Here is a 19,796-nt window from a genome sequence, read left to right as displayed (position 1 = left end):
AAGTTTTTCCTGCTTGAGCCGACACCTTACAAATGGAGTAACTGAGAAACAATGATTGTACCTCTTGGGTCTTTGGCATACCTAAAGTATTCTGTAAAATAAGGAAGTTTCAATTTAGAGGTTTATTTTATCATGTTATCAAATGTATATGATTCTGTGTAAATGTTGCAGATTCTGTCTTTTAGTAAAGTTTAGAAAAAATCTGGTTTTGTAGTCAAGCAACACAGTGGATGAAAACGCTATGAAAACTGTCTGTTTCAAAATCGAGATACCATCAAACTGTTCTTGTAAGTGCATGCTCCCATTGTACATGCGAACATTCTCTTTTTTTGCATTCATATATTGATGTGGTGGTTACAAACCTCAGTACTCAATGGAGTGATCAAGTTCCATTCAAGTGTCTGTGCTATTAAACCGGATGTGTTGTTATTCAGGTAGCTAGCTAGAAACATGTCGTCATTTTAACTAACTTTAACTTGCGCAGCTAAATTGACAGTAGTTGACCTAAAAGAGAAAATTGACAGTTTACGCTAGCATCTCTTGCGGCAAAGTCGGGAATGCAACGCATTAATTGCAATTTCAGTCTGACACATTTCAAATGCAGCGACGCATAAAAACAAGCTTGTGTAGCTACAGTGAAAGTGTCTGCATTCTCATTCTTGTTTAGAGTATGTTTCAAGCCTAATAGTTACTACAACACCACCACAGAATATTCTTCCATAGAGACAAGTGCATTATACGATTATAAATTCAATATTTTATTCTTGTGGTGTACACCTTTCACAATATCCTGTTCTGAAATTAGAACTGATGATGTAGGTTTATTGGTCATCATTTATTTTCATTTCAAGGAAAGAAGGGCACTTGCCTCTTATTAGTGGCCAGTCATGCCTCATAACCAGCACCTCTAGAGCACTAGCAGGATTAACACCGGTATCACACCAGCTAGCTAGGCTCCAGCTGGGGTACCTATAAAAGCCTGTGCTGTTGGAAAGTTCCAACTGAGCTTGGGGGAATGCAATAAGCCTCTCATCCTGCACCATCATAAGGGTGGGCTGTTGCGTAACTGGCCTGGGATGGCCAGACGTGAAGCGTGTGGTGGCTTGTTGATCAAAACATTGAGAGAGGAGGTGGGGGAGGGGGATATTTTTAGCACCCTTAACCTTTTGGAGAAAGATAGTGAATAAGACAGCGTGACAAGAAGTAAGGACTTGGCCTATAAGATTTCTGATAATTTAAGTTAAATGAAACAGTAACTTAACAATGGTTGAGTATGTTATCATTCATAAGCGGAAATTGCTTGTAGTCATGCAATTTCAGGATAAGGGTTGTAGTATGAAATTACCTAGCAATGTTTCCTACTACAGCATTCTGTTTTTGATGCATAACACCTTCCCTATATTTCTTTCGAACTGCTTCAAACTGAAGCTTCGATCTTGAAATTCATTCACAAACACGTGCACTTAGCAATGGAAGTTATTTCATGATAATGTGTCAAAAAAACAACGTGGGCTCGGGGATTGCTTATGAGTTAATTTACACAGAATGGGATATAACAAATATGAAGAGTCAAAAATATTTATGAGAAGCATGTAGGGAGACGTGGGTGATGCTTTATTGGATTTTCTAATTTTTGCCTCATGCTTTCCACTGCCTTGCTCTCGTTGCTAGTCTCTCACTTGTCGGGACAGTGTGCACACCTGATGACTCACCGGACAAATTTCAAACAGGTCTGAAATCCTTCGTAGCGTCTGCGACTTGTCCTGGAGAATCGCAGAAGTGCGCACAGTACATGACCATTGGCGACAGGGATGCGCAGCAATTTGAGACATCTAGTTGGTAAATAATCACAGACTCAAAACATCAAAGGATTGAGTGAGTAATCTCTGAAAAATCTCTGTTAGGTTAGACTGATTCAAACCATTAACTCTTTGAGTTTTACGAGTCTACTTGACACTTCATTTCATTTAAAGATCTGGCTTCCATGAACTGGAATATGCTGGTTGTGCTATGTGATTATTTATATATATATATATATATATATATATATATATATATATATATATATATATATATATATATAATATATATATATATACACACACACATATAAAAAAATTTTTTTGGCTGTATTATTTTGTGCATACATCCAGTGAAAACAACGCAATAGATTATTTATCACATGATTCCACTGTGTTGTTGTGGCTATGATGTAACTTTTTGAGGTGGTTGAGTAAGGGTTCCCACCCCAAAACAACTGGGCTATTTCCACACCAGGCTCCTCTTCGAGCTTCTCGTGACACTATTTTTGGTTTGTTGACGTTTAAATTACCCAACCATCCTGCCAGCTCTTTTTCCTGTTTTAGCATGTAGCTTCATCTCAGTAATGAATCCCATTGGGGCTGCATTTGCTTAGGCATCCATGTCCTAACACTCAACAGGGCTTTAAATGCACTGTGACGCTCGTCAGAAGCAAAGATTGCCAGAGATGTGCTTAGTCCTTTGGACAGCAACATAAGCAGATGTATTCACTTCTAATCCGTTTCCAGTGCGTTGTCACTCAGTTCTTGGAGCGCACAAACCTGCAAGCAAGAAGCTTCTGAAAGCTTCTTATCAAACTTCCGCCTTCAGATTGCGGCAATCACAACGCAATACAGTTGTGTCCAGCTGAACTGCACCACTGCAATTACTGGAAGTTTTGTTTAGAGAGAATCAAAGGCAGTTTCCACTAGGGTGGGCTTGGTAATTAAAACAACAACAAGTGAACACGGTGCCATGAAATGCGTCAAGAGGAGCCTGGTGTGGAAATAGCCCAGTTGTTCTGTGGCAGGACCCCTTGATCCGACCCCTCACCAACTTATTCTGTAGCCACATCAACCTAGAACTAGGGATGGGCATAAGTACTCGAGTATTCAGAAATGACAAAAACGATTGTGATAACACAACTGTGTTATTTTAACACTGAAACGTTTTGAATTTGAAAAGTAGTTCAAATCTAATGATGGCATAATGGGTGGTACGTTAGAATCCGATTGGTCAAGACCAAAGTAGGTTGACTGCATTCATCATGAGCACAGCCTGCGTGGACTGTCTGCGCGTGGCCCAGCTTTTCTCGACACACAGACAGTGCTTGTCTTTGCCAAAGAGTATCACAAAGCAATCTTAGTCCGCATGCGATGACCGAGGCCTTATTCGCTCGTGGTCAAAAGAGAATACTTTGAAAGGCAATTTGAGCAAACTGCATTCAAAAAAAAATTTAATCTTGGATTTAAGTTACATTGAAGTAACTCAACTTAAACATAACTTAAGTTACATAGACTTCAATAAACCTAAGTTAATTACATTTTATTAATCCAGCGCTATTGAGTTGAAGTTAAAATATCTGCTATTGTCCAAAACTAAAAGCTCAACAATCCTAACAATCCTAAAATCAAGATTCTGACTTTCAACCAAAGCAAACATCTTGATTTCGTCTGTTTATTCATTTAATTATGCCCTATCAAGTTTAATTTTATACAATCATGACAATCACTCCACACATTGAGGTTCCTGAAATTACCATGTCATTTTCTCCCTGTTTGTCAAGATAAATTCATAAATGAACCTAAGGTAAAGCCTGACCTCAACCAAAGCTCAAACTCCACTGTTCAACATAGTGCTAACCCCCAAAACTCCAACATAAAATAAACTTTTCTAAATCACAACATGTCTTAAAAGTGTGACACTCATGATGCAACAGTCTGAAGAAACAGCAAGACTTGATGCAACTGCAGTACTTTAAAATATCAACCCTCGCATCTAGTTTCCAGTTTGGGCAGGGGACTCCCTCCTCACTTTCATCTCAGTCTGAAATGCCAACTTCATCCCAACCTGATAGGGCACTGCGATCAGAGTCTCTGGTCTCCCGCAAGCCCCCTGATTCATAGAAGGCCACGTGTGTCCGTGCCATCTGAAATCCCTCTCTTCACATTTTCCACTTTGCCGCTATATGTCATGTATCTCCTCTGCTCTCCATCCTTTCCGCTCCATTGCCCATTGTTCTACGCCCACAGCGAACACCCTCAGCAGGGAAATCCCTTCCGTTTGAACTGGACTCTTTTATTGTTGTGGTTTTGTTTCCGTGGCGCCTGCAAAAAAAAAAGCCTAGTGCCCCTATCATATTGGCAGCCATGAGGGTGGCGCTGGTGAAACGATCTATCCCTGCTGTTTCCTATTTGGAGCCTGGCCAGGGTGGCCAAACATTTACAGCTCAATGAGAATAACAAGAACAGATTTTTGATATACAGTATTAGCACATAAAAGCGAAACTGTGGAGAGATAACGATGTGATTTGAAAGATGCTGAGATTGCTGCTGGAGTATCTTATGGCTTTGACCTATGTCTCAAAGTGTGAACTGGAATAGATAGATAGTATCAGGGACTTCAAACCACCATGACTGTTCTGAGGATCTGTTGTTCGAGAAAAGCTTTTTACGTGTGCACACCAGGGGGTCAGGAGTTTGCTGGTTAGCAGGTCCCTGTTAGCACCTGGTCGTAGATGCTTGAACTACACCATCCGATGTCAAAAAGCATGTTTCTCCATAGACAGCCATTCAAAAGTAGCTGTGTTTTATGACAAAATATTTCTTTTTCCAAAAACCATTTCAGTTTAAATTTTCATTACAATATAGCACATCATCATCCGGTGATGGATTGTTTTTGAAGGGCTCTTAAAAGCTTGAAATTTATTTATATTTTTATTTATATTATCTATTCCCATTGACGAGTGATCAGTCATGTGACACCCGATCCCAGAACTAAACACCCATGAGTAAAGATGGCTGCCTCCATTTCACTAGCTTTCTTGGAACCCTGCGCTAGCTGGGCACAGTCATAGAGATGAATGGGGATGCTAACGGATAGCTCTCTCCAGGTATTTTATAGCTCCATGGTGAGCACGCATTCCCTGTTAATGTGTACACTTACTGTAAGTTGTAATTTCCCCCTCTCCACCAAACGGCTGTACTGCATGTCTACAGATGGTTGCACACAACACATCAGCACTGTGTTTAAAAAGGATAACATCTCAGATATACTTTTCTCTAGACTCCCCATCTGTCATTCAAACCAGAATATATCTGCTCAGGCTGTTTCTTAGTCTGTTTTAAAACTTTGTTTGCTTGGTAAGAACCAATCCGAGTTTGATTCCCTGGCCCACTGGTTTCTTTACACATTGAACTAGGAGGGCACCGGTTGATTGGTCACCGATCTAAATCGGACGATTTTCGTCTTAAATCCATGATCGGCGATCGGCCGATCATGCCTAGATTCAGGGTGATCTTTTTTGCAACACGCATACACTGCTACTCTAATAAATGAGCACTTGCTCAGCCCTTGAAGCATACAGTGTGGCCACTGGAGGGTTAGTTGGTGGCAATTCTATGCATTCACGAATTTAAACTTTCAGACATGCTGTAATTTAGATGAATATGCCGGTTTGTTTTAAAACGTGTAAGAATAACATGTGTATGAATATTAAGCTGCCCATTTTCTAGAGTCAATATGGTATTTTACTGTGTGAGGCATAAACATATATACTTGCAAATATAACTTGCAAAAGTGTGGCTACTGGCACTTTAAAAAAAATCGGTATCTGTATCGGCCTCAAATTTCCTGATCAGTGCACCACTACATTGTACTTTTGTGTACATATTTGTATCATTAGCCTAGTACCAGAAGCAGATTAGGCAAATAAGGGATGGGTTTTTCCTGGGTAAAAAAAGGTCTTTGGTGGTGACTGACATATACGGTCATCCAGATGCTCATGTTTACATTGGATAGGAGTTTTTCACCATCTGAGAATATGGAACCTTTTGAATTCAATGCAGAATTTTTTACTTTTAAAGTGCTATGTGAAATCAAACTAAACAATTTTAATAATCACCTTATTTCTGTATTATCATTATTATGAATATTTAGAAAGATTCATAGGTGTCATTGTCCTAACACCAGTAATCATGAGCCATTCATAGTCTTACATATGCTTATAGCATTGCACTGTAAAAATAAGGGCAAATCCATAAAGGGGTTTAAAGTCTGGACCTCTAAGACTTATTAACAAATTATGGACAAAGTTGTCCTGTCTAAGATATGTTCTGTTCGAATGATGTTTTATATTAGGAAATAAACTGGCCTTGTTTGACACACATTTATGAAAATATTTATTTTACTGAAAATTTGTTTCTGAAAAATAGTAGCCTAAACACATTTACTGTAGAAACTATGGGTGTAACGGTTTACTCATCTCACGATTCGGTTCGGTTCATGATACTGAGATCATAGTTCGGTTCCGTGTGTCATCCGAAGATTCAGCTGCCGTTTTCCACCAGGTGCTCATGGGCACAAGCTGCGCGACACAAAAGCTGTGCTCTGCATGTGGTTTAAAAGCATTCAAAGTTGCTGTCGGTTAATTAAGATCTGATGGATGAACTCGCGCCTCGATTGGACTTGTTTATTTAATAACGCGGCATCAATTGTGATTAGACATGCTGGTGTTATGGACGTCGCCAAATTTACTTTAGGCTGTCACTATGGTTACTATAGTTTCACTTTCAGTTCTCACAGATTCAACTAGTAATCACATTTTAGAGCTCCTTGTGTGCATTGAAGCGATTTCCATGTGTATGCCCTCGTTAAGTAGGTGTAGGATGTCACGCATATTGGATACAGACGCTTGTAAAATAATAATCATTAAAATAAACAAAACCTGTCCAATCTCCAAGATGAATCTTGTCACATTTTTTTAACCGCGATTGTATTGTGCCACGATACACCATTACACCCCTAATAGAAACTTTAATTACAACTGCAACATTCAATATAAAAAGTCCAATATATTACACTGAATAGATTAGCATATTTAATATTATACTGCATTTTTTTTTTTGTAAAAAAATAAAAAATACCACAGTTAATGCTACTAATAGTGATAAAAATCCAGTCTTCAGGATCTAGTCCTTGATCATAGTGATGCAAAGGTGTGTAAACCCTTTAGAGAAAAGTTGACACTACAGAGGATGTGTAAAAAATCTTGGTCTTGCAGACATTTGGAGACTCCTGAATCCATCTGGGAGAGACTACACTTTTTTTTCATCGGTTCATAAGATTTACTTTAGAATAGATTTATATATATATATATATATATATCTCTGAGTCACTTATTCCATCTGCCACTGACCGCTCAACTGGGAATATTTTAGTTTCAGATCATGCTTTGATGTGTTTAGAGATGCTGCCGCATATAGATAAAAGAAAATAATATAGATGGCTGTGGCAGCGGGGGCGTGGTCAAGCATCTCTCCGGAGAGAGAGAAAGCGGTAAGGACGCTTACACCTGAGCTAAATTATGTTTAACACCTGTCTCTAATTTCAGTGAGCACGGGGAGAGCGGCATAAATAGAGCGACACAGCACTTAGTGGACAGAGAGAGACTGGATACGACAGAGCCGAGCCAGAGCAAGGATTTTTTAGTAGTGAAAGTTTATTTGTGAAAGCAGTGTGTGTTAGTGTTTAGTTTAGTGTGTAAAGGTAAACTGTAAAGTGGTGTCACGAAGAGGGGAAAATAAAGCCTCACCTTAAGAAGGAAAATCTGCTTCTCGCTTCATCTTTTACACTGGCGCTTTTAATACATCCCTCCTACAGGACCTAGCATTTCAACAAATGTTAAAGAATTCTATTTCGATCTTTATAGCGCCACGTCTGTTTTACCGATTATTAGCAACTTTGTAGAGCCATACGAACTCCCTAAATTGAGAGATCAAAAAGACTTTCTTGACACCGATATTACTTTGGAGGAGCTTGTTGAGTTAATTAAAGCCTTGCCAACAGGTAAGGCACCGGGGCCAGATGGTTTTGCTGCAGAATTTAAGGTGCTTTCACACTTGGTTTGATTGCTTGGACCACACCAGAGTTTGTTTTCTCCCCCCTCCCCCTGCCCCCACTGGTCTCTGTTCACCTCATATTTTTTGGGTCCAAACCGCAGTCCGATTACGTCATCAATGTGAGTACAAGTGGCAGCTGTTTACAACTGTAACTAGGCAACAATGTTCAATGATGTGAAGAATATTAGCGTTTGTCTGCCGTGAGCCCGCAGATGCGTTGCAAGAGATGTGAAGAATGTGAGCTACTCTCTGAAGATTATTTATTTGGACACAACCTGGAATGAGAAATTCATTAATAATACAATAATAATTACGATCGGGAGCCTGCAAAGATGCAAAATATACATCATCAATAGTGGTTCACTTCTGTGATTTGGTATGACTGCGTTCATATTAGCGGCGAACCGCACTGGAGTTCACATGAACCAAACCCCAGACCACCTTTTCAAGTGGACTCCGGTGCGTTTCACGGGTGCGCACCAGAGTTCAGAGAACAGTGTTCACACTACCCAACGAACCGAACTTTGACGTCATTCGAACTCTGGTGCGCACCAAAAGTGCTAGTGTGAAAGCACCCTTAGATCTTATGTCACAGCTGGCTCCACTTATGTTATAAGTTAACACAGAGTCATTAAAGAAAGGTGAACTACCGCCAACCTTGGCGCAAGCCCTGATCAGACTCATTTTTTTAAAAAGATCAACACCCAAATGAATGTAAAAGATATCGTCCAATTTCCCTGATCCAGTTAGATGTAAAAAAATGTTTTCTAAAATTCTTGCTAATCAATTAAGCATAGTAATTACATCTATTATACATATAGATCAAGTGGGGTTTGTTTGTGGTTGTAGTTCTTCTGATAATATTAGACTTTTCATAAATATTATGTGGTCAGTAGTGAATGATCTGACCCCAATCGGTGCCATCTCACTTGACGCCGATAGGCGTTTGATAGTCCCATTCCACCCTATCTTTTTAAGATTTTGGAAATGTATGGGTTTGGGAACACTTTTATTGGGTGGATTGTTACTTTATAAACAACTGTTAGCAGCAGTGCAAACTAATAGATTAATTTCTGCTTATTTTTCTCTTGGTAGGGGAACTAGTCAAGGCTGTTCTGTCTTGCCCTGGAACCTTTAGCAGCCACAATAGAGGATGATTTTCCTGCCATTGTAGCAGGAAGTGTGGTGCATAAACTTCTACTCTCACAGATGATATATTATTATTTGTCTCCGACCCTAGTAGATCTATGCCTAGCCTCCATAAAATTATTAATTCTTTCTCCAAATTTTCAGGATATAGGGTGAATTGGTCCAAATCAAAAGTTCTTGCTCTGACAGCATATTGCCCTGCCACGGCTTTCCAACCTATCGCCTTTCAATGGCCCAGGTAAGGCATTAGGTATTTAGGTATTTTATTTCCAGCAAATTTGAGAGATTTAGTTAGTTAATTTTGACCCATTTATGAAAAGGTTCTCGTGTGATACGAATATGTGGCCTTCACTAACGCCCAACCGATATATTGGTCGGCCGATATTAGCCTTTCACTGATATATCGGTATCGCCGTATATTTTACCGATATGCGCCGATATGAAAACTTTTTTTCAGAACATATAATGCAGAAAACAATGCTTTAGAATTGGTGTCATAGCATAGTTTGTCCAGCAGAGACAAATAAACAACGTCTGTCTTTTACTCTCTGTGACAACGAGCTTATAGCTAACTAGCTAAGCACGTAGCTACTTTCATTGCTTGTCAGCTGAGTGGAAGCTAATGTGTAAACATGTATTCACCGAATTGTTTTGTTCAGGATTCGCAGTTTGGTACCCCCTTCAACTGAACAATTCCAGTCATTGCATTTATAAAATGTAATATTTAAAAGTCTGGTTTTCCACCGTTGAAAGTTAACCCTGAACTTGTATAGCAGAATACGGTGTAACACCACTGCCGCTTTTATCTCTCGTCTCGACAGTATTAATATAGTCAGCATTTGACTGCTACTAAACAGTATACTGTTATTTAGCTATTTGTTTTATTTATTCTTTATTTTAATGGTCAGCAATTGTCTGATACTAAACAATACTGATGTTTATTTAGCTATTTATTGTATTTGTATTTATTCTTTATTTAAATGGTCAACAACTGGCTGATCCTGAACATACAGTACTGATGTTTATTTAGCTATTTATTGTATTTTTATTTATTTTTTCAGTGTTCATTTCTAGAATTTGTTGACAATGTATAATAATAATATCAAATATTTTTTGATTAAAATATTTGTTTAAGAAAGCATCCTTCTGAGTACCTTTGCATAGTCATATCGGTGCAAAATCAGTGAAAAATCCACATAGAAAAGGTCTGTTTTCATTCCAGCTCAAAAATGTAATATATCAGTCACCATATTGGTAATCTGTGAATTTTCCCCCTCTAAAATTGGTATCAGTATCGGTCTCAAAAATCCCATATCGGTCGGGCTCTAGTCTTCACTACATTTGTCTATGGCAGGGAAGGTCAGTGTTATAAAAATTAATTGTATCCCCAAATTCAATTACTGTAATAAAGTCTATCCCTCTAGAAGTTCCTCTTTCTTATTTTAAACAATTTTATAGAATATCTAAGTCTTTTATTTGGAAGGGTAAACAACCTCTGTTGCATTTCAGTATATTGCATAGACTAATTGACAAAGGAGGTTTAGGCCTCCTCAAAATGTTGTTTTATTATTATGCTTTTAGTCTCAGACACTTGGTCCATTGGTCTCTTCTACTTGAGAGAGCCCCTCCCTGGTACTACATTGAACAAGCAGTTCTTGGCCCAATCTCACCATTGCAAAATCTTTCTATCAAACTGCCTAGAGAAGCAAAAATGCATTCCATTATTTCACACTTACATTCAGTATGGACAAAGGTTTCCCGTACGTTCAACTTTGATACTTACCTAAATGTTTCCTCAAGCATATGGCTGAACCCCAAACTGTGTATTAACAAGTCCCCCTTTTGCTGGAGAGAAAGGACCGAGGGGGATGTTGCTACACTTGGTGACCTTGAGATGGAGCTTTGAGATCATCTGAAAATATAACACAGCAATTTGGGATTTCTAGGTCTCAATTTTTCAGGTATGTACAGTTGCGCCAGCTACTTTGTACTATTTTTGGGGGTAATACATAGCCAACTAAAGCTGTAGACACCCACTGTATGATACTCACAGCCTTTGGAAAGGGGCATGAAGTGTCAGTATATTATTCCCCGTTGATTCAGAGTCTTGGTGATGGGGCCTTAACAGCTCTTAAGGGGTTATGGGAAAGAGATTTAAAATTGGTATTGGAGGATGGGGAGTGAGAGAATGTCTAGGGATGCAAGGGAATGACTTATTCAGTTTAAGATTTTTCATAGTTTCTACTGGACTCCCTCTAGGTTGTTTAGGCTTGGTTTAAAAGACACCTGCCTGCTGGCGATGTCAGTTGGAAGATGGAGACATAGCCCATTCTCTGTGGTTCTGCGCTAAGATTCAAGAATTCAAGAGTCCAGAATTTTATCTGAGGTTTTAGATACTCAAATTTCATTCTGCCCCAGACTATGTATTTTGGGTGATGGGGCAGTTATTAAAGTAGGTAACAAATATACAAAAAGCTGGTTCCAAACTAGTGTAATGATTGGCAAACAGAATTTTTAGAGGATGGAAGTAATTTGGCGCTCCCTCATTTCAAGAATGGTTCACTGAATTGGGCAGGGTGGTGGCATTTGAAAGGATGTCATATAAGCAGTTTGGCAGATTGGACGCGTATGGTAAGAAATGGGACAGGCATTTGTAGGGATGTTTGTTGAGGGACAGGGTGGGTTTGGGGAAGGGGAAATAATGGGGGTTAAAGTTGATTCTGTATATATTAGGGCTGAAACGATTAGTTGGCATTATCGACAAATTTTTTTCGTTGTCGAATAGTCGTTTCATCTCATTTAACGTAACATGAGATCTCATTAATCTCTAACGATGGCACGCGAGAGCAGCACTTCTGCTCGCGTCTGACTGAGGAGAGGAAGAAGAAAGTTTGATTTTTGAGAGTTAAAGATGGATTGAAGTGAACAGAAAGGTGAGAGAGGGTAGTCTTTGCCCCATTATACACTGCAACAAAATACGTTTTTGATTTGTTTTTGTTGGCTTGTTTTCCAATATAAATATCAAAAACTCCTTTAAAACAATGTATATTTTCTTTAGCAGCTATACAGCAGAATTATTTTTTTTTTATCTAAGAATGTTGAATATAATATTAAAAATACAAATATTTTAAAATATATATAAAAGTACTTTAAAAAGAGATGCATTCACCTGAGAAGCAACATATAAGATATTTAGACTTGTTTTTAGAGAATAGATCTTGAATAAAAGTATATTTTGTCTTTACTGCACTCGCAGAAGTTTAACCAAGTTAAAAAATACACTTATATACAAAATACATTTATATTTAAGATACATTCTCTTAAAGCAAGTCTAAATATCTTATATGTTGCTTCTCAAGTAAATGTATCTTGTTTTAAGGATTTTTTGACAATTTTAAATGGAAAACAAGACAAATACACTTGATAACAATAGGATTTTTTTGCAGTTAATTTCTTTACTGAATTAAACAAAGTATTTTTTTCCCTTTAATTCAGTGAATGTCATTTAGAGGTATTTTTAAATGATTATTTTGTCCTCTTTATTGTTAGTAAGCACGTTTAATACAACAAGCTGAATAATAGGTTAAGAGATCATGATTAACCGTTGCAGTAATCGCTGAATAGTCTAGTAATCGTTCTAATAATCATTAGATTAATCGATTATCAAAATAATCATTAGTTGCAGTGTGTATGTGTGTGTGTGTGTGTGTGTGTGTGTGTGTGTATATATGTGTGTGTGTATATATATATATATATATATATATATATATATAAAATATACACACATACATGTATACATATATACACACTACCGGTCAAAAGTTCTGAAACACTTGACTGAAATGTTTCTCATGATCTTAAAAATCTTTTGATCCAAAGGCGTATGCTTAAATGTTTGAAATTAGTTTTGTAGACAAAAATATAATTGTGTCACCATATTAATTTATTTCATTATAAATCTAAAATGTAATAAAAAAGAAAAAAAAGAAATTGATGACTTGGACCAAATAATAAAGAAAAGCAGCCAATAAGTGCCCAACATAAATGGGAACTCCTTCAATACTGTTTAAAAAGCATCCCAGGGTGATACCTCAAGAAGTTGGTTGAGAAAATGTCAAGAGTACATGTCTGCAAATTCTAGGCAAATGGTGACTACTTTGAAGATGTTAAAATGTAACACAGTTTTGATTTATTTTGGATTTTGTTTAGTTACAACATAATTCCCATAGTCCCATTTATGTTATTCCATAGTTTTGATGACTTTACTATTATTCTAAAATGTGTGAAAAAAAATAAATAAAATAAAAAATAATTATAATAAAGAATGAGTGTTTCAAAACTTTTGACCGGTAGTGTATATGTATATATATATGTATGTTTATTCTGTTGTTTTTTTGTTTTTTTTTTTATACAAGAATTAATAAAAATTGTAAATAGCAAAAAAAAAAAAAATACATAATAATAATAATAATAATAACAATCTTCAGTTGCACTGCACACACACACACACAAACACTTGTATTAGATGAGAAGCATATTTAGCGCATATAAAGAACATATCATTAATTTTGTTTTGCCGGCACAAAATTGCACTTGAGTGGCCACCGAAAAATGTTTAAAGCAAGAAAAACCCTGATATATATAGTACCACTGTAGATAGGAAACTACTCAGGACCTGAAGATGACAGCTATGTGGTTTTACTTGTTTTTTTCCCTTTGGATTTACCACCAAAATATTACGCGCACAAAACGACATGTATCTATGATGGATGAATTGCAAGAGATGCAAAGCAATTTATTTAGGGTCAAACAGCTTTGAGAAATGCATTATACCTAGTGTTGTCAATTTTCAGACATTTTCATTATCAATCATTGTGGAAATTAACAATCAATTTATCGATTCATTATTGTTATTACCGCAAGATGCACGTGGAGGACTCCAAATAATATGTGCATGTAGCATACTGTTTAAATACCATTTAAATTATTACAAAACACTAATTATTACAAAAATATTCTTAGTCTAAATGTATTAAAATACACTGAACTACGTTTCTTCTTCTGTGAACCGGATAATGACATGCAGCCTGCAGGCGCCCTCTAGCTGCGGGTGACTGTTAAGACAGCCTTATCAACGTCTGCTGGCATGATTACTGAACGCATTTGTCCTGAAATTAATTTATTGACGATCGATAAGCTTAATCGATCAAATTATTAATGAAGATTAATAGATTAAATATTAGCATCCCTAATTATACCATAATAAGTGTCAACTGAAGCATGCAAAGATGCAAGTAATAGGCTACATCTTTAATAGTGGTTTGCTTTGACAATTTGCTTTCAGATGTTCCCACAAGGATAGTACAACCTGACATCTTTGACAATGAGGGGACCAGCCAGTGGTCCAATGGAAAGCAGGTTAATAAACATAGCAGATAATGTCTTAATGAACATATAAAACAGCAAAAAAGGCTTCTGTGAGGGTTCGGTTTAGGGTTTGGGGTCAGGTTAGGAGATTGAAAATATCATTATCATCATCAGTATAAAAGCAATAGATGTCAGTGGAAAGTCCCCACAAACATTGAAAAACAAATGTTTCTGGGTGTGTGAAATGCTTATAAAGGGAGGGGACATTAACTGGATATAAATTCTCTAAATTGCTTGCAGGTGATGAACATTTATTCACCGTGTCACACCTCCAGCTTTTGACAAACAATGCATTCATGTGGTGGTGTGCGTCTGCAGGCCTGGAAATCTCATTCATCACCATAACTTATGAAACTCAAGCCAATGACTCGCCAGTGTCCGATTTAGGTTGCAGCATTCTTAGGCCACTATGGAAGAGGTGGTCAACTATAGCGTCCAAGTTTCACTTGAATTGATGTCAAGAGGTCATACTAGAAAGGCAGCACATCATTTCTAGGCTCTAATTTGAATGTCAGCTTGCTTTTAATCTAACGTTCTCCGTGTTTGCTGTCTCATTCTTAAATTGCCTCTTGCTGTTGTTTGAATAAAAGCTGTACTAAGATGAGTGTAGCCAATTAACTGTGTGCCATCTACATTATTTACACAGCAACGATGAATTATTTATTGAGCAATATCTTGAATAGTGCTGTTGTGTTTACACGCAGCGAGTCCTTTCACTTAGGAGGACATTGTTTGGTTCTGGTTGATGTCAAGCTGCGACTGGATCCTGTTGTTTCACCTCATTCTAAGTTTTTCTCACTACTTCTTACTACTTTCACTTTTTATCTCTCACACACACTCACTTTCTAATACTTGCACACGCCCTCAAGCACAAACGATAACCCACTTTCCTTTTGTCCTCTTTGTTTGCTCTGCCACATATGTTTAGTATTTAAAGCATTCTGTTTTACTGCTTGTGTGTGTTGTCACACTCATAAACTACGTTTCCATCCAAGGATTTTTTTTGTGACAAAGTGTAGTGCATAAAAAGTTTACCGAGATAGCTGATGGAAACTTTCACAAATGTCGACATAATATTTTTCAGTTTAACTCTAGCGCATAAACTCTATGTCGATACTTCAAATGTTGCGAAAAACTGGTTTGGAAACACTTTTTGTCGAGAAAATAGGCATTAACGCAAAAATATAGTGTCACATGACAGGATTTACCCCAATCGTTAGCCTAACGAATAGACTGCAGTCACGGAATTAGCCCACAATACAAAAAACATCATTTCTTTGCATAAAGATGTTTTAAATAATAATAAATAAATACACAATACTAGGAGAAAAGCATCAGTGTGCTTTTCTGGAACACTAACATAGAGCCCAATTCTATAAAATTATTGTTTAGATTACTTTTGAAAAAATGCCATCAAAATTCCCTGGTTTAAATAAAATAAGTTACCAAACAAATAGTGTTAAATTAAAAAGAAATTGCCAAACTAAAAAATTATATTTTTAGACCTATATATGCCTGTTCTTTACACAAGCTTAAATTAGCTTTACCCTGTTCTGTAGACAAAAAAAAAAGTCAGCTGTATGACACTCAGAATGTTCTACACTTTGAAGACTATAAACTATCAGAACTATTTGTCCAATGCTGAGGTCACTTTCAGAAAACTAGCTTTTGAACATTTGAAAACTTTAAATATTTTAAATCTAACCCTCATTTGCTGAGCTTCTTCAGAAAATGTAAATTGCATTATGACGCTAAAATTAATTTGAGATGACAATCAAGTTCAGTTGGTCGTTAAAAGTTGCTGGACTAATATGCGGGACATAATGCAGTTGTGATGGTGATGCTTTAGATTAGATGATTGTCCAAAATAACCTATTGAATATCAGGAATGTATCATATGTAAACCCTGATATTACACCTCATCAATGTTTCTTTAATAGCTGTGCACACAGCATATACACGCCGATGGATGGTCCTTATACTAAGACTGAAATTTCCCCCACTACTTGGTGCAGGTTGCCAGCTTGAAAACGGCCATGACGATTCGCTTTCAGGTCGGAACTGGTGGCAACCTGCGATAGGCGCAACATTAGGACCAATATTACAGTCCTATCAGAAGGGCAACAGCTCCCTTTTGATTGCAATTCCTCGTCTTCTGATTTGCATTTATTTGTGAAATTAAAATGACAGTAAGCTGGATAATTTCAATGAATTGTGTCAATACTCTCCCCATTTTACCAAAACTTAGAGTGGAAAAAAATTAGGGACATCTGGAGGCAAAAGGTACACAATTAGCGATAAGCACACATTTCTGTATGGAAAAGGCTTAAGGGCAGATTTCTTTTGCGATAAACCAAAACTTATGCGATAAAGTGTTTTTTTTTAGCATGACGTCATCATGCACACCATTTTTATTGATAAAGGCCATTTGAATGGAAACAGGCAGAAGACGGCAAATTTCGCAAAATGTTTTTGAAACTTTCACTTTGTCGATAAGAAAACAGCAGGAAAAGTGGATGGAAACTAGGTTACTGTTGCAAATAGAGCTGGTAAATAAGCTCTCTGAAGGGAAAACCCTTTGAGGTGTGTATATGTGTGTGTGTGTGTGTGTGTGTGTGTGTGTGTGGATGACTGCAGGGAAATCTGTTTGAGCTGCCCTTCTTTCACTCATCTGTCCCTTTGGGCTCGGTGTGCCTGTAAAATCACACTTTTTCTGCTGGCTGTTACCAGCCCAAACAATGACTTCAACTACCTGGAGATCTGAATCGAGTGATTTGATGGACCATTAGATTTGAATGATCTTTCTTCTTATTTTTGTTCTCTTTAATTTGAGTGATTGTTTTGATACCTTCCCAGTGTCAGCAGGTAAGCTAGTCACACCGAATCTTCTTCTTTAGAAGTTAAAAGGCAAGTCTTTAGCATCTCAAGGTGTGACATTAGTTAAAGACATAATCCTGAGATTTGTTTTTAATGGCTGAATGATCTGTCATGGTGTAAAATAACCATTGCTTTCATAAAACAAGCAGGCTGATTTGAACATCTTGTCGAGTCACCCATATGTCTAAACACTCCATTAGAAAGCAGTGGGGAATGACATCTCACAGCCTTATGAGAAATACTACTTCTGTCTTCTGAGTTCGGAAATGTCTATAACGTCCATAAGGATGTTGTGAGTTCGTCCATAATGTCCATAAATGTCTATAAATATGACATTGGCAAATAATCCATTAGCAAATAATCGACAAGCATTGCTTGAAACGCGTTTGATTTGTGTTTTCCATAACACACTTTGTATTTTTTTACTTTATTCTTTTTTGCTTCCTTTATTTTGCATTTAACTGTCCCTGGCTATCTCCTTCTCTTAGGGTATGAAAAGACAGAAGACACATCAGAGAAGACCTCTCTGGCAGACCAAGAAAATTCCAGACTAATATTCATCAATCAGCCACAGTTTACAAAGTTCTGCAGTAATCGTGTCAGGTAAGGTCACACTCATCCCTTTGCTGCTCTGTGCATTGAGCAGTTTGTCCTCAAACGAAAACATAACTAAAAGCTGCATAAGCAGAAGAATTGAATGTTTTGTGGCCACCATGATGTTGACAATGAAGTTTTCAATTCCAGCTTTAGCCCACATACAGTATGTTCATTTGAAATTGTAAAAATATTTGCAAGAATGTTCTGGTCAAAGTTGCATCTCTATCAATCTGAAACATATTCATGTTTTGTACTAAATTAATCTTTGATTAGATTTGGCGTGAGCTCTTTTTCCTTAGTCTAAGTGTTGATTTAGGCTTGATTCGAGTGAATAGTACTTTTGGGAATACTTGAGTGTCACAGTGAGTTCGAGTCACTGACAGCTTTTTAAGTAACAAACTCTGATGTTAAACTAACTGTGGTCTGCACCCTCGTAAGCACCCTTAGATGTATCTGTGGAACACAAAAAACTAGCGTGTCGGTATTTGACAGAGCAGATCAATTGCTGCTGAGATGCAGCAAAGTTCCAGCCCCCAGTAACACTGAGTGTCCAAGTGAAATATGGACTCCTAGAGATGGCTATGGTGACGTATGGCTTGACAGAGAGAAGGGAGAAGATTTGGACTGCAGTCTTACAGTAAGAAACTGTAGTGCTTAATATCTGATGTTTGCTAAATCACACTCAAGAATTCTCACCTCTGCTGTTTCTTCAGTGTGAATTTGATATCGAAATACCACAATTATCTGATAGGTAAAGTTTTTTTTTTTATAAAGCAGATGTTTTCAGCTTTTTAAGATAAGAAAATTTGTCACATTAAATTAATCTTCTTGGTGAGATATAAAGGTGTGAATAAGATAATGTACACTCGGACACTTACACAAGCTGTTGCTCAGAAGTATTTTTTTTTTTCCTCCCCCTCTGCAGTGTGAGAACAGTCATCCACAGAGATCTCTCTCAGTCTCAGACTGCAGATCCTCAGTATTGAAACTCAAAGCATTTATTTGATAGTTCCATCTAGTGATCATACCGGCCACTGCAGTCAGTAAAACAACAAAAAAAAAAAAAACAAGTACTTACCATTTATGCCATTGTATAATTATTTCTGGGCTGTTTATCGGTGCTTTTAGCTGAAGTCTCTTTAAGACAAGGCAGTTTACTTAGTGGCCTTCTTTTGTAATGCCCCCAGGCAGCTATTTTTTTTAATGTAGATAAAAGCTATTCAAGTACAGCTCCTATCTACTTGAATGGGGAAAATATAATCTAGATTGTGATCTATATTATGATCATATTTCAAATTTGAAAATAAATTTGACAATAACGATATAATGAGCTCAAACTACTCTTAAAAACAATATTTTTTAGGCTGGTCCAGTTAATGTGCATGTGTGTTCTAGAGTAAACAAACTCTCTTTTAACTGAAAGATGGGATTTCCATTTTTACTGCTGCCATATTAAAGGGATAGATCACCCAGAAATGAAAATTATCTCACCCTCATGATATCCCATGTGTGTAGAACTTTCTTTCTTCACCAGAACACATTTGAAGAAAAATAGAAAAATGTCTTAGCTCAGTAGGTCCTTAATGCAAGTGGATGGTGATCCAATTTTTGAAGCCCCAAAAATCTAAGATAGCCAGCATAAACATCATTGATATGACTCCAGTGGTTAAATTAATGTCTTCTAAAGCGATACTATCACTTCTCTCTCTCTCTCTCTCTCTCTCTCTCTCTCTCTCTGTTTCGTGCTGTGGTTAAGACAGTAGCTTTAAATGGTCAGCTCCTCTGTCAGTTCAGGTTAGAGTTTACATTCCTGCAGCATGAGTGGCT

At 37.2% G+C, this 19,796-nt stretch overlaps 1 protein-coding gene across 3 annotated transcripts in view; it reads left to right on the top strand.

The window, feature by feature from the left end:
- Positions 1 to 19,796, top strand: part of LOC127417775 (phospholipid-transporting ATPase IA-like) — a 215,299-nt gene that overhangs the window by 31,701 nt on the left and 163,802 nt on the right. For all 3 annotated transcript variants that reach the window (XM_051657995.1, XM_051657994.1, XM_051657993.1), the window contains one exon: positions 17,861 to 17,975. In XM_051657995.1, the coding sequence (XP_051513955.1) occupies positions 17,861 to 17,975 (115 nt within the window). The remainder of the gene's footprint in view (positions 1 to 17,860; positions 17,976 to 19,796) is intronic.

Source organism: Myxocyprinus asiaticus, chromosome 27, assembly GCF_019703515.2.
Source record: "Myxocyprinus asiaticus isolate MX2 ecotype Aquarium Trade chromosome 27, UBuf_Myxa_2, whole genome shotgun sequence".
Taxonomy (NCBI): domain Eukaryota; kingdom Metazoa; phylum Chordata; class Actinopteri; order Cypriniformes; family Catostomidae; genus Myxocyprinus; species Myxocyprinus asiaticus.
The sequence above is the reverse complement of the archived record's forward strand: the minus strand, read 5'-3'. Positions and strand labels throughout refer to the sequence as shown.